Source organism: Erythrolamprus reginae, chromosome 2 (assembly GCF_031021105.1).
Source record: "Erythrolamprus reginae isolate rEryReg1 chromosome 2, rEryReg1.hap1, whole genome shotgun sequence".
NCBI classification, from domain to species: Eukaryota; Metazoa; Chordata; class Lepidosauria; order Squamata; family Dipsadidae; genus Erythrolamprus; species Erythrolamprus reginae.
In genome coordinates this window covers 249,641,981-249,656,720 of record NC_091951.1, presented here as the reverse complement: position 1 = coordinate 249,656,720, position 14,740 = coordinate 249,641,981, and the positions used below count along the sequence as shown (strand labels likewise).

The 14,740-nt window shown below is 36.8% G+C and overlaps 1 protein-coding gene across 1 annotated transcript in view; it reads left to right on the top strand.

Moving 5' to 3' along the window:
* SVEP1 (sushi, von Willebrand factor type A, EGF and pentraxin domain containing 1) overlaps window positions 1-14,740 on the top strand; it is a 145,319-nt gene that overhangs the window by 45,579 nt on the left and 85,000 nt on the right. Inside the window, exons 6-11 of the mRNA XM_070742445.1 lie at window positions 4,998-5,177; window positions 5,893-6,090; window positions 8,010-8,128; window positions 8,951-9,080; window positions 11,337-11,444; window positions 12,144-12,275. Coding sequence (XP_070598546.1) covers window positions 4,998-5,177; window positions 5,893-6,090; window positions 8,010-8,128; window positions 8,951-9,080; window positions 11,337-11,444; window positions 12,144-12,275 — 867 coding nt within the window. The remainder of the gene's footprint in view (window positions 1-4,997; window positions 5,178-5,892; window positions 6,091-8,009; window positions 8,129-8,950; window positions 9,081-11,336; window positions 11,445-12,143; window positions 12,276-14,740) is intronic.

Sequence of the window (14,740 nt, the reverse complement as noted above, 5' to 3'; positions counted from 1 at the left end):
CATTTAATTCTGGATAGTTTAGGAAATACTTTATGTGATTGGTTGCTTCTCCCAAAAGGACTGCTGCAGGGGAAATTACCAAGCAGTTATCTTAACTCCACTAGAAATAGAATCAGCATAGTTAATCTTCTACACTTTGTATGGGCAGGGAAATATTGTACATGCATTTCCATATATCTCCATATGTTTGAAGTATGAAGAATTCTGGAAAACAATTTTTTGTGTATTTATCCTCAGCGTCTTGCTTGCCTGTACCCCCAACCTTATACTATTTTTTATACTGAACTCTGGCCAGGAAAATTGCCTACTATGATTTAAACAAACAAGAGTTAAATAATCCAGTTACTTGTTAATAACTTTTAACATAAGAATGAATAGGAGGAAATTGAAAATACTGCTTGCACCAATAATCTTCCCCACAACTAATACTTCTAAAATCTGAGCATATACAAAACATCAATCAACAAATGTAAGCAGTTGTCACAGTATGTCTTCAGCAGTACAAAGAAAGCCCAAGTCAGTGAGGAGTTTTTAATCTTCCTCTTTACCAATTATAGCAAAACTTATTTTCAGAAGGTATTTCCAACAAGCTCCCAGCTTCTAACCAGTGTTGGGTTTCTTGTTCAATATGACTCCCAGAGACTAATTTCCTCTAACTTTCCTCCTTCACTTCCACCCTCTTCACTTCTTTTCCCTCCTCGCAAATGCTGCAATTTCGCTGAGGCTTCCCTAGCTGGGAAACCCTACCTCCAGACTTAGAAGCGAAGTGCCCATTTTTACGATGCTGGGATTCCCCTGCTGGGATTCCCCTGCAGCATCGCAAAAACGCGGAGGTCCGGAGGTGGGGTCTCCCATGGAGGGGAGCCTCAGGGGAATCCCACCAGCATGAAAACGGGCACTTCGGCTGGCAAAAGGGGTGAATTTTGGGCTTGCACGCATTAATCACTTTTCCATTGATTCCTATGGGAAACATTGTTTCGTCTTACAAACTTTTCCCCCTTACGAACCTAGTCCTGGAACCAATTAAGTTTGTAAGACAAGGTATCACTGTCATTTGCCATTGCCTGGGACTGAGAGAGAGAGAGAGATGCCTGGTCCAAAGTCACCCAGCTGGCTTTATCTCTAAGACAGAACTTGAAACCTCCTGGTTTCTAGCCCAATGCTTTTAATCACTGTTCCAAACCTTACCTTGTTTTCTGAAATTCATATGATATTCCAGACATAAGCTACTCTGATGTTTACATCCCATAATATAATTCAATTGAAACCTAATAAGTATAGAACTAATACCAGTATATAATGTCACAGGGGCCATATGTCAAGATAGTTAAAAATCTCATCCCCAAAGGACTTTTAGAAGAGGCAAGCCGTCGTGGCCTTTTGGAATCCAAAGTTAGAACTATTGTGATATCTCAGGATATGCTGTTCTGGGTCAGCAAGGACTGGAGTAGAGACGGTCCCTTACTGTAATCCCCTGATGACAGGGTTCTTTTAAAATCAGTTCCTGTTGCAAGCCTTTCCTTCCAGATCTTATCAGGCAAATGGATTCAGTACAGTTTTGTATTGTACTGTATTGTATCCATTAAATTCATAAAACATATGAAATCTTTTACCAACTCATTTACATTAACTCAAACAACAAATGAGAAAAAAGTACAATTTCTATAGAAATCATGAAGAGAAAATTGCTTTTTCTCTTCATTATTGGAAATGTTTATGGAAATGAGTTGGTAAAAGATTTCATATGTTTTGGCCTTAACAGCTAGGGTCTAATGCACTTGCTTCTTTATTCCATTAATTTCCTTGGAAGAGTCTAAAAGATAACATTTTTATCCTCTCTGATCTTGGTTTTCCAGCAGTATGTATAGTTTTAGTTGTTATTCTCAACTTTAAAATGTGGCTCTTCTCCACTTATACATTAATATAACATGTTTTGAGCAAATGGGAAATCAAAGGAATGCAACAAAAGCCTTTCTCCCAGATTTTGATCACTTACATCATGAAAAGAAACAGAAAAATATTATTTTTTTTCAACTGTGTTTTTGAATTTGTATAGTTTCATTTTGTTTGCTCTTTTAGGAAAATATGGTGCACGTATTTCACTAAGCACTACACAGCTAAAAAACACAATGAAGCCAGGCAAAATTGTGGCAAAGAAGTTGGCAACCTGTCATTGTTTTGCACATGCATAAACAATGGTACCTCTACTTAAGAACGGCTCTGCTTAAGAACTTTTCTAGATAAGAACCGGGTGTTCAAGATTTTTTTGCCTCTTCTTAAGAACCATTTTCTACTTAAGAACCCGAGCCTGGAAAAATTTCCCAGGAAATTTGAGAGCGGCATGAAGGCCCGGCCAGTTTCCTACCATTTCCCCTTTAATCCCGGCCATCTCAGGCTTTTCTGAGCTGCCAGAGGAACCTTTGGGTGGCGCTCCCCCTCTCACCTGCCTGGGTTTCTCTCTCTGGCATGAGAGTGTATGGAAGGCAGCCTCGCGCCGGATGTATGGAAAGCGCATGCTCCTCCTCACTGCCTCAGAGTCCCTCTTTTTTTTTTAAGCCTTAAAGTTTTGGATTTTTTTGATCCTCCTCACCTCACCTTCTTTTTTCGGCAGTGACTGTCCTCCTCCTCCTCTTCTTCCTCCTTCTCCTCCCAACCAAATTCCAAGCTTTTATTTCTTTCCTAATGGGTTTGCACACATTATTTCCTTTTACATTGATTCCTATGGGAAAAATTGCGTCTGCTTACAAACTTTTCTACTTAAGAACCTGGTCATGGAACGAATTAAGTTCTTAAGTAGAGGTACCACTGTATTCACTTGTGTTATGCAGTGGTGAAATCCAAATTTTTTTACTATCAGTTCTGTGGGCATGGCTTGATGGGCGTGTTGTGACTTGATGGGTGTGGCTTAGTGGGAGTATACTGCAAAATCTCCATTCCCACTCCACTCTGGGACCAGCCAGGGGTCGTATTTGCCCATTCCCTGCACTACTCAAAATTACTGCTACCGGTTCTCCAGAACTTGTTAGAACCTGCTGGATTTCACCTCTGGTGTTGTGGAAATACTTCAGAAAAGATGCTTTGTAGAACATGGGTGCATGATACACTTCTTTTTGAAGTTTGAAAGCATCTTTGTGTTTTCCCAGGCTCCTGCAATTGTTCAGTGCCATCCTTGTATACTCAAAGTAAAATGGCTGTCAGTGCACATGCACTCAGAGATAACTGTGAACAGTTTACACAGCCACCATCCGATCCTGGGAAGATGATTTAAATAAATTCAAGTGAAGCTTCTGGGGTTTTGCTGTATGCATACACAGGCAAATACTATAACCCTGCTTGTACTACATCCCTAGCAACGTGAATATGCTATAGGCAGAATGCCCACTATGGTGAAAATTAATTAACTAGGATTGCAAGATTCACAATACAGAAAAGAGATGGATGAATGTGAGTCCTTTGTGTGTTGTGAAATCAACAAGGTAGTTTTCGTTTCGTTTCTTTGACAGATGAGGTAGAATTCCACTCGCTGTTGCAGCCAGAAGTGAGAATTGTAGAGAGCCATTGTACTTTAAAATATTGAGCATTTGTCTGTATTTTGTGCCTACTTTTCTTGGTTAGTGCTCTTTCATTGGCACATCTTTGATATGTCACTAGTTCATTTACTGTATAGCTGATTGTAAGTTTGGCACATGGAGGTTCTTTCTGCTCATCTTGTCAGGTCTCCAAAAACTAAGAAAAACAAATTCCTTTGCTTTTTTCTGAACATTTTTTGTAATATTTGGTCTCTGTTGCAACATGGTAAAAAATTATACATCGTCAACTTATCTCAGGTTTTTTTCTTAAATCCTGATTTCTGAAACCCCTTGTTTCCAGATGAAACCTCCATTCTTTTTTTAATTAATAGGAGGGAGGGGCCAAATACATCTTTCAAATAGTCAATGATGAGTGTTTTCCCAGAAAAAAAAACTTTTACAAAAATTTGGAAGTGTTTCAAGATATTTTTCAGCCATTTGAGAGTGGGGAGAGAATAAACTCCAGTGATGCTTTAATCAGGCATTCTTGTACTGAGGTTTGGCTTGTTGCTCCTTATTTACTCTATGTATTTATTTTACTAGAAGTGACCAACACTTTTACTTTTACTGGAACAAGGTCTCCCTTCAGAGAAGAGTTTTCTTATCTTGGATGCTGCTTATGTTCCTTGCACTATCAGGCTCCCCTTTTTTAACATATCTTGATTTCTAAACTCTTGGGTTTTGTTTTTTTTTAGAAACTCAAAGTTTGCTTTTTATGACATTTCTTGGAAATAGGGACTGTACTTGGAAAAGGCAACCAACAGGTTTTGATCTCTTTCATTTCAGAATTGAAAGATGCCTCGTTCAAAAGTTTATGAAGGAACATTTGCCACAATTTATATGAGACAAAAGTCACTATATAACACATTATCTTTATCATTTCCCCAAAGAATGGAATGGCAGGTGTTGTAGAAGTAAGGCTATTTAACACACACATACACCCCTCAAGATTCAATCATGTGTTTTAAATTATAAGAAAACAAAGGTGAAAGAACATAGAAGAAAAGAAAGGATGTGGGTAAAAGTAGATAAAGAGATTGGTTTTTTTAATATTACAGTATAGATGGAAGTAAAAGTAATGAAGGGTGTGTGTGTGTGAAGTTTTGTTCTCACTATCCAGGTTCTAGGATCTTAGGTGTGAGAATAATACTCCAAGGTAAGATACTTGTCCTGCTTGACAGTATGAAATTCCCAGGATAATATATAGCTATAGTTCTATATTGTAATTGTTATCCTGTGGATATCTCCTAAGATTGATGTTGAAGATATAATATTCCAATCTTCACTTTAAATCTCTTGCACATGGTTTAATTGAAGTGTGTGTGTGTTTGACAAAAATATGGACATGACATGTGTATCTTACTCAGCTGACTCTTCGTATCTGTTACTCTTGCTGAAAATGCTTACACATATATTTTAACCTTTCAGTTCGCACATGCCCCAAGCTCTCAACCCCTCAAAACGGCCATATTAATTGCTCATTAAGTGAGATCTCTTATAAGACTGTGTGCTTATTCACTTGCAATGAAGGCTACGAACTGGAAGGCCACACCAAACTTACCTGTCAAGGCAACTCTCAGTGGGATGGGAAGGAACCAAAATGTGTTGGTATGTTTCAAATGCACAATGAATATCTTTAGTTCCCTTTATTTTGTAACAGGTTTGTTTGGTTGCTGACTGTCTCTAAATAATTTACCATACCGCCTTCAGCAGACTTCCTTTATGTCCTTTCACAATCACTTTTTAAAATGTATTACACAGGGTACATGTTGGTATAAAAAAAACTGTACAAGCCAGATGAAAAATTTCTGATTTTTTTTCCAGAGAGGAACTTTCCAAACATAATTGCTGATTATTGTATGTTATAAAAACATAAACATTATAACAAGTTAAAATAACTGATTATATTGATTTTCTCTTATACTTCATTTGCAACATTTACTCAAGTTTTGATGTACATATTTGCATTTATAAGAGAATACAATGCTGATGCTAGCTTGTCAACTGGAAAGGTGACAGCCTGGGTTCAAGACCCGAGCACTGCATGACGGGGTGAGCTCCTATTTTTTGCCCCAGTCTTGCCCACCTAGCAGTTAGAAAGCATGCAAATATGAGTAGATAAATAGGTACCACTTTGGTGGGAAGGTTCTATGTGCCTTGGCATATAGTCTTGCTGGCCCCAGACAACGTTGAACGGAGATGAGCACCACCACCTAGAGTCAGAGATAACAACAGTGGAAATCTTTCCATATTTGCATTTGTCCAATGTATGAATGTGTTTTCCATTTGTGCATGTTGACAATAATGTATTTCCTTTTTCTAGAGTTGCACTGTCCTGCCTTCATAAAACCAAAAGGTGTTATTGTTCACCCTTATATTTGTGGACTTGAACAATCAAAATATGGAACTGTGTGCAGGCTCAGTTGTCCAAATGGATTCCTTTTATCTGGTATAACAGAAGACCTGAGGTGTTTACACACTGGAAAATGGAGTGAAAATGTGGAAATAGCTTTTTGCAAAGGTATGGATTTTGATAATAATTTGCTCTCATTAAAAAGAGAAGAGTTTTTAACATGTTTTGAAGAAACATATAGTAAATAATGTCACGATCAGAGAAACCAAGATTGAAATGATTAGCAATAATGTGACCAATTTTAAAAAAATCTGTCTTTGTGTACATGTTAAGGGAGGATATGGAAATAGTTTAAACATTTCATAACCTATATTTTGGTTCTTATTTCAGATACCTTTGATTTTATTATGCTGGTGATTTCAAATGAACTTACATTGTTATTTGAGGGAGAGAAAACTAAACTGCATAAAGCCAGAGATCTAATAGAAGTAAAGCTTCATCAGTATACAGTATAAATATTGCCCTGAAATTATAGGTTTGTAGTAGCACTGTTTGTTTCAGCTAAAAGCCACACAAATTTTTGAGACCTACATCCAGCATGAAATAGAAATGATGTTTATCAATGCCTCAGTTACAGGATGAATGATGTGACTTCCTCCTTCCGTTTTTTTAGTCTTAGCTGTGGTAAAATGATACATTTGTAGTAGGGTTAATCCTAGACATCATTACTCTTTTGGCTCATTTAAAATAGGATTTGATGGGTAATAAGACAAAATCACAATTTAGTTTAAATGCACCAACTTCTGTGATGAATGTGGCCTTGCAGAATTGCAAAGAAATTTAATACAGATGTTATATATTAGTTAAAATCCACACTTGTGGACTAATTAATGGTTTTACTTGGCTTAAGGCAGTTATATATATATTCTCTAGAACATGGGTGTCAAACTCATGTTCTAGAGTCACACTGCCATCATGTGGCGTCACATTGCCTCATGTGGCATTTCGTGACTTTTTTCCCCTTTGCAGAGCTAGGATGGGTGTGGCCTGCACATGATGCACCCAGCCCATGAGCCACCAGTTTGACATCCCTGCTCTAGACTTTATCTATTTTGGTTTCAGAAATCAGGATTTAAGAAAGTTCAAGGTTGATTCATCCTTCCATCCTTCTGAGGTTGAAAAATGAGGAGCCACATTGTTGTGGGCAATATGCTGATTCTGTAAACTGCTTAGAGAGTGCTGTACAGCATTGTGAAGCAGTATATACATCTAAATGCTAAATACTATGCTATTACCCAGTGCTTTCTTGCCATGTGGCATGTTGCTACCTATTTTATTTGCCCAGTTTCTTGAGCCTTTTAGAGAGGTGAAAATCAACAGTGTAAAATGTGCAGAATTCAACTCCCAGAATTCTCCAGCCAGCATTTGAAATCATCACATCTTAAAGTTATCCAATATAAATGAACACTGTTTTAGAGCATGGTACATTCTTACAGACTGTAAGAAGTAATCCGAAGGAAAATCTGGTTATTTCTAAGGTGATCTTACATCTTAAAACATAAAATGAAAATCCTATACCTATTTCTGCAGATATGTTAGATTGTAGAATTTATTTATTTGTTTTAAAAAAATTATATAGCTGCTGACCCACTCACAGTGACTCTAGACTAGGGGTATCAAATTCTTGTTGTCATGTGATGTATCCCAACTTTTTTCCGCTTCGCTAAACCAGGAGTGGATGTGGCCAGTACGTGATGCATCTGGGCCATGGACCGCAAGTTTGACACCCCTGCTCTAGCCAGATACGTTGTTTGTCATAAAATTGATAATTTATAAGCAGTTATTGCTTATAGATGTAATTCTTGCTTAAAAAAAGAGTAAAAAGAGTACAAGGACTACTCTTACATTAAAATAAAAAATAATGGATCTGAATTTCAGAAACCTTTATTCAGGTTATGAATAAGTAGCTCAGTATAATATGTGTATAATTTTACAATTCTTTCTTTTCATTTCATTGTCTTTCAATAGATCATTTTAAAATGCTTTTTAATGCAGATGCTCAAATTTGTCTTATGTATTGTATGCAGACATTAAACCTCCACAGATTAGCTGTCCAAATGATATTGAAACATCAACTCTGGAAAACCAGAATTCAGCAAATATTAGCTGGCAGATTCCAGAGGCAGTTGATAATTCTAGAGACGAGGTAAGCAAACATTAGAATGCAATCTATGTTTTTCATCAGTGTGTATGTTAGTCATTATTGAAATAACATAAGTAAACTGCACTTTCAGAAATTAGTACATTAATTGCAAGAGATGATGAAGATGATTAAGCCAACATTTGTATGATTCATCAGTATAGGAAGATAATGACAGAACAAGATTTTTTGTTGTTGTTGAAAAGTATTTCTTCTATGTTTTGGGCTAAATAAAATAGCTGCATGAATTTGTTTCACTAATGTACATGGATACTTTTTCATCAGGACAAGTAGTTTGCCTTCATCCTTCTTAAATACAAGTTGTATGTATTTTATGTAACATTCAGATCGCTTTTTAGTCAATGTACTACAATATTTCATGGAGTATTGCAACATTGTCACCAAAGATCATCTTTGAATTAAGAAGGAGTTAAAAGCATTTGCAAGGAAGTCCCAAAAGTGCTTTTTCAGAAGACAACTGAACTTTCTTGTATTTTTCTTTGAAGATGTTTCGCTTCTCATCCAAGAAACATCTTCAGCTCTGACAGGTTGGTGGGGAATGGAAGGATTTATATTCTTTGTCTTCCAAAAAATAATACAAGAAAGTCCAGTTGCCTCCTGAAAAAGGATCTTTGGGACAACCATGACCTGGATGACTGAGAACTCTACAGACATTTAATTGCAAGAAAGAAATCCATGCTTAATCTTAATTTCTTCTACTGTGACAACAGAGATGACAATTGATTATTATTGATATTTAAGTTCAGGTTTTGCTAAGAATTTACTCCAGTATTTCATCTACCTTTACTAAGATTGATCCTGTTACAGGTGTTAGTTCAGGTTACTCCAGCCTTTATACCACCCTACCTTTTCCCAATTGGAGAAGTTGACATTACATATACAGCAACAGACAGAGCTGGCAATGAGGCAAGCTGCTCTTTCAAGATCAAAGTGATTGGTGAGTGCTATTGAGAAAATATATATACTTTAGTATGTTAGATTAGATTTGGTGGCCAGCTCCTCACCCATCCAGCCACCCTAGCACTGATCATAAATACACCTGAAAACAGCTCAGTCTTGCATTTTGTTGCATCTGTAAGGAAATAAAATTCCAGTTTTGTAAACATTCTGTCAGTATGTAAAGCCACCTTATGTTGAAAGCTGTTATTAATATACTCCTGGAAAATTATTTTCCCTTTTAATAACAGTGAAACTGGAAATATCTCTTTTAATCTTTAAAACTGGTTCAAATACAGCAGCCCAATGCCAATTAAACAATGATCTTCTTTTAATTGAATTAGTTAACCTGTTTTATAAAATAAAAGTGTATTTCTTACTTTAAGAACAACTTGATTTCATATAAATATGCCCTAACTTCAGAATTGCTGCAGGAGCTTTGCATATTATGTTTTGTCAATATTTTATAAGTACTCCTCGACTTACAACTATTCATTTACTAACCATTTGAATTTATAACAGCACTGAAAAGAGTAACTTATGGCCACATGACCATGGGGTCAAAATTCAGCCCTTTGTTAACTAGCATGTAATTATGAAGATTGCCACATCCTGAGGTTATATGATTGACATTTGCAACTTCCCGGCTGGTTTCTGACAAGCAGTCAATGGGGACGCCAAATTCACTGCACAATCACATACCATATTTTTCAGAGTGTAAGACGCACCTCCCCCCCAAAAAGAGGCTGAAAATTTGGGTGTGTTTTATACTATGAATGTAGCTTTTTCAAAGCTTTTTTTTTCAGACCTAATGAGGCACTAGTGATCTTCCCAGTTCGCAGGTTTTTTCATTGCTACTCCCTCTGAAGGTGTTTTCCAGCCTTTAGTCTTTTCAGGTTTTTTTCATTGCTATTCCCTCCGAATAAGGTTTTTTTTAAGCCCTAACCAGGGGATAAAATAATGTAATGAAGCTGACCAGACTAAAGACTAGCCAGATGAATACCTGATAGGCAGATCCCCCCCCCTATTTTCCTCCCCAAAAAGGTGTGTCTTATACTCTGAAAATTACGCTAGTTTGTTTAACAACAGCATTGGTTTGCTTAGCAACAGTGATGAAAGAGGTAATAAAATTCAGGTGTCGCTGACTTAGTAATTACCTCTATCAAGGATTACCTCTATTATATTCTTGAACCAAGAAGAAGGTTAACAATTAGAGACAGGTCTGCCTTGGGCATAAGGTCAAAATTTGTATTTTGATAAAACAATTATGGATAACTTTTTGCTAGGGCCTCCCCCAACTTGTTTAGAAAATTGATGAACTTTAATGTTTAAAAAGATTGTGTTGAATCAGATGCTGGACTTACACATGTAAGCATAAGCACTTTCGTTATATTGGTGCTTACACTATTGTCTCAAAATGGCAAGAAATCTCGCTGCTAATTTTCTGCAGTTTTAGTTGACTTTACAATTTCCAGACTCACTCTGAGTCTGGGAGTTTCTTTGTGCCTCATATTTTTTACTCTTATAACAGATATTTGATACATATTTCTTTTGCTATTTTAAAGATATCATAAACATATTTCTGTCTTTCAGTTTACATTTTTATCATCCATTTTATATTTGCGTAAGCCCCAAATTCCTGCAGTTCTCAATTCTCTTTTGTTTGGGGTAAAGCATAGATATGTCTTGTTTTGTAAGATTTTATGAATACATCCTTTAAGATAATAGTGGGACATCTATGGGCTGTTGAACCTCCTGGCCATGTTTTATCTGCACTAAAGCTTCATAATTGCACACTATTAAAGCACTATGCTGATTCTTATCAGGTGAATGGTGTTATTGAATACATATGTCTGAAGTTAAAAGCTTGCCTCTGCAAACATGTACTATCCATTAATTTCCTGGAGCTTCTTTCCAGGGTACATATGCATAAGATCAACTGTGGTCTGCACAGTGTCTGATGGTTGAAGGCTTGTGGAGAACAGATAAATATCTGTTGTGATGGAAGCTGCATAGCAAGCTCTTTAAATGTTTTAACACAGTCTTAAACATGATCTAAATATCCATGTTGCAAACATACTGATACGAAAATGTTTATGTTTCACTCAAGTCTAAAAGGAGAAACTATTTCAAACTTGTATGGAAAATCAATGTTCTTTCCTCCCTCCCTCCCCTCTCTTTCTTTTTCATTCTTTCCTTCTTTTCCTCCTTTCTTTCTTTCTTGCTTTTTTTCTTCTTTATAACTTCAAATATTCAGACATGGAACCCCCAGTAATTGATGAATGCAGATCTCCACTACCAATTCAAATCACTGAGAAGGAGCACAGAGTAATGTGGGATGAACCACAGTTTTCAGACAATTCAGGTGAGTTACTCTTTTTTTATAGGTTTTTTTCCTACCTATTTTGGGCATTATTTTGGATTCCATTCAAATGAATTTTGGCAAACAGTTGGAAGTGTTTCTGTAGGAAATGCTATCATATCAGGATGAAGCTAAGAAATTGCATCTTTCTTTATCCTAACTAGCATGATTAAAATAGAAAATTCAGGATATTTTAAGTACAAATGTTTAAAGTACATTACGAGTCTACGGAGAGGGGCGGCATACAAATCTAATAAATAAATAATAAATAAATTAATGTTTGAAGCACATTAAAGGATTTCCAAGTAACATTAATAAAGAACAATAACATTTTCCATTACTTTACTATTTAGAACAAGAGTTTAATCCACATTTAATATTTTTTCTTGCAAAACTCAATCATTTATTATGTTCTGCAAAATCCAATGTACATTTAGAATTTAGAAGAGTAGAACAAGTTGTTTCATTCATTGTATTGTCCTGGTAAATAAAAATAATTTGAGGACTGATTAATCATATTAAGTTGAAAGGCATTAATGAATTCTATTAAACCAGGCTACATAGTCTGTAAATTATACTCCAGATACTTAAAGGTCAGCAGCATTATTTGAGGTTCCATGTTATAAATGTGAAGCCTGTGGCTTTGAAGAGCATTGGAAATGAAATCATCTCCATTTCCCTCTTTGTTTCTAACTATTTCAGGATCTGCCTTAAGAATAACTAAAACTCACTCACCTGGAGATCTTTTTCCCAAAGGAGAAACATTGGTTCGGTATACAGCCACTGACTTGGCTGGAAATAACAGGACCTGTGAGATTAACATTGTCATAAGAGGTTTGTTTATGTAGTGCTTATACTTGAAATTATTTGTTATGCTGAAGAGCACTAAATAATTTTTCCTCCCTCTGAATTCTGATTTTGGAATTTCAAATTTTGCAATGTTATATCCAGAGAGGATCCAATTAATTTACAGTTCTCCATTACCCTGGCTTTATTCTTTTAAAAAAATAAAAGGTAACTTTTATGTATTCTTTTCGCCGACGATTTAAAACTTTTCAACATTACAGACAACACATCTACTCTCCAAAAAGACCTGGACTTTGTCTCAGATTGGTCTAACACCTGGCAACTTCAAATATCAACTAACAAATGCTCTACCCTCCACATCGGCAAAAAGAATCCAAACCTCCTATATAAACTGAATAAACAAAATCTCACAGCCAACCCCCACTCAGTAAAAGATCTTGGAATACTAATATCAAATGACCTAAGTGCTAAAGCCCATTGCAACAATATTGCCAAAAAGGCTTCTAGAGTTGTTAACCTGATCCTACGTAGCTTCTGCTCCGGCAATCTCACATTACTCACCAGAGTCTACAAAACTTTTGCCAGACCCATCCTTGAATACAGCTCATCTGTCTGGAACCCATACCACATCTCGGACATCAACACCCTCGAAAACGTCCAAAGATACTTCACCAGAAGAGTCCTTCATTCCTCCACTCGAAACAGAATACCCTACGAAAATAGACTAACAATCCTGGATCTAGAAAGCTTAGAACTACGACGCCTAAAACACAATTTAAGTATTGCCCACAAGATCATATGCTGCAACGTTTTGCCTGTCAATGACTACTTCAGCTTTAACCGCAACAACACAAGAGCACGCAACAGATTCAAACTTAATATTAATCGCTCCAAACTTGACTGTAAAAAATATGACTTTAGCAATCGAGTTGTCGAACCGTGGAACTCATTACCGGACTCAGTAGTGTCAACCCCTAACCCCCAACATTTCTCCCTTAGACTATCCACGATTGACCTCTCCAGGTTCCTAAGAGGTCAGTAAGGGGCGTACATAAGTGCACTAGTGTGCCTTTCTTCCCCTGTCCAATTGTCTCCCCTTATCTCATATATCATATATCTTTTCTTCCTTTCATATATCTTCTCCTCTATTTTTATATAGAAACATAGAAACATAGAAGACTGACGGCAGAAAAAGACCTCATGGTCCATCTAGTCTGCCCTAATACTATTTCCTGTATTTTATCTTACAATGGATATATGTTTATCCCAGGCATGTTTAAATTCGGTTACTGTAGATTTACCAACCACGTCTGCTGGAAGTTTGTTCCAAGGATCTACTACTCTTTCAGTAAAATAATATTTTATCATGTTGCCTTTGATCTTTCCCCCAACTAACTTCAGATTGTGTCCCCTTGTTCTTGTGTTCATTTTCCTATTAAAAACACTTCCCTCCTGAACTCTATTTAACCCTGTAACATATTTAAATGTTTCTATCATGTCCCCCCTTTTCCTTCTGTCTTCCAGACTATACAGGTTGAGTTCATTTAGTCTTGCCTGATACGTTTTATACTTAAGACCTTCCACCATTCTTGTAGCCCGTCTTTGGACCCGTTCAATTTTGTCAATATCTTTTTGTAGGTGAGGTCTCCAGAACTGAACACAGTACTCCAAATGTGGTCTCACCAGCGCTCTGTATAAGGGGATCACAATCTCCCTCTTCCTGCTTGTTATACCTCTAGCTATGCAGCCAAGCATCCTACTTGCCTTTCCTACCGCCTGACCACACTGCTCACCCATTTTGAGACTGTCAGAAATCACTACCCCTAAATCCTTCTCTTCTGAAGTTTTTGCTAACACAGAACTGCCAATGCAATACTCAGATTGAGGATTCCTTTTCCCCAAGGGCATTATTTTACATTTGGAAACATTAAACTGCAGTTTCCATTGCTTTGACCATTTATCTAGTAAAGCTAAATCATTTACCATATTACAGACCCCTCCAGGAATATCAACCCTATTGCACACTTTAGAGTCATCGGCAAATAGGCAAACTTTCCCTACCAGACCTTCCCCTATGTCACTCACAAACATATTAAATAGAATAGGACCCAGAACAGACCCTTGTGGCACACCGCTTGTAACCTGTCTCTGCTCAGAATACTCGCCATTAACAATAAGTCTCTGATGTCTATGCTTCAGCCAGCTTGAAATCCACTGAATTATCCAGGGATTAAGTCCAATCTTCACTAATTTATCCATCAGCTCTTTATGTGGAACCGTATCAAAGGCTTTGCTGAAGTCCAGATAGGCAATATCCACGGCACCACCTTGATCCAACACCTTTGTGACATAGTCAAAGAAATCAATGAGATTAGTCTGACATGATTTGCCTTCAGTAAAGCCATGCTGATTTGGGTCCAATAAGTTATTGTTTTTTAGGTGCTGATTTATCCTCTTTTTGAGTAGAGTCTCCATCATTTTAACTACAACTG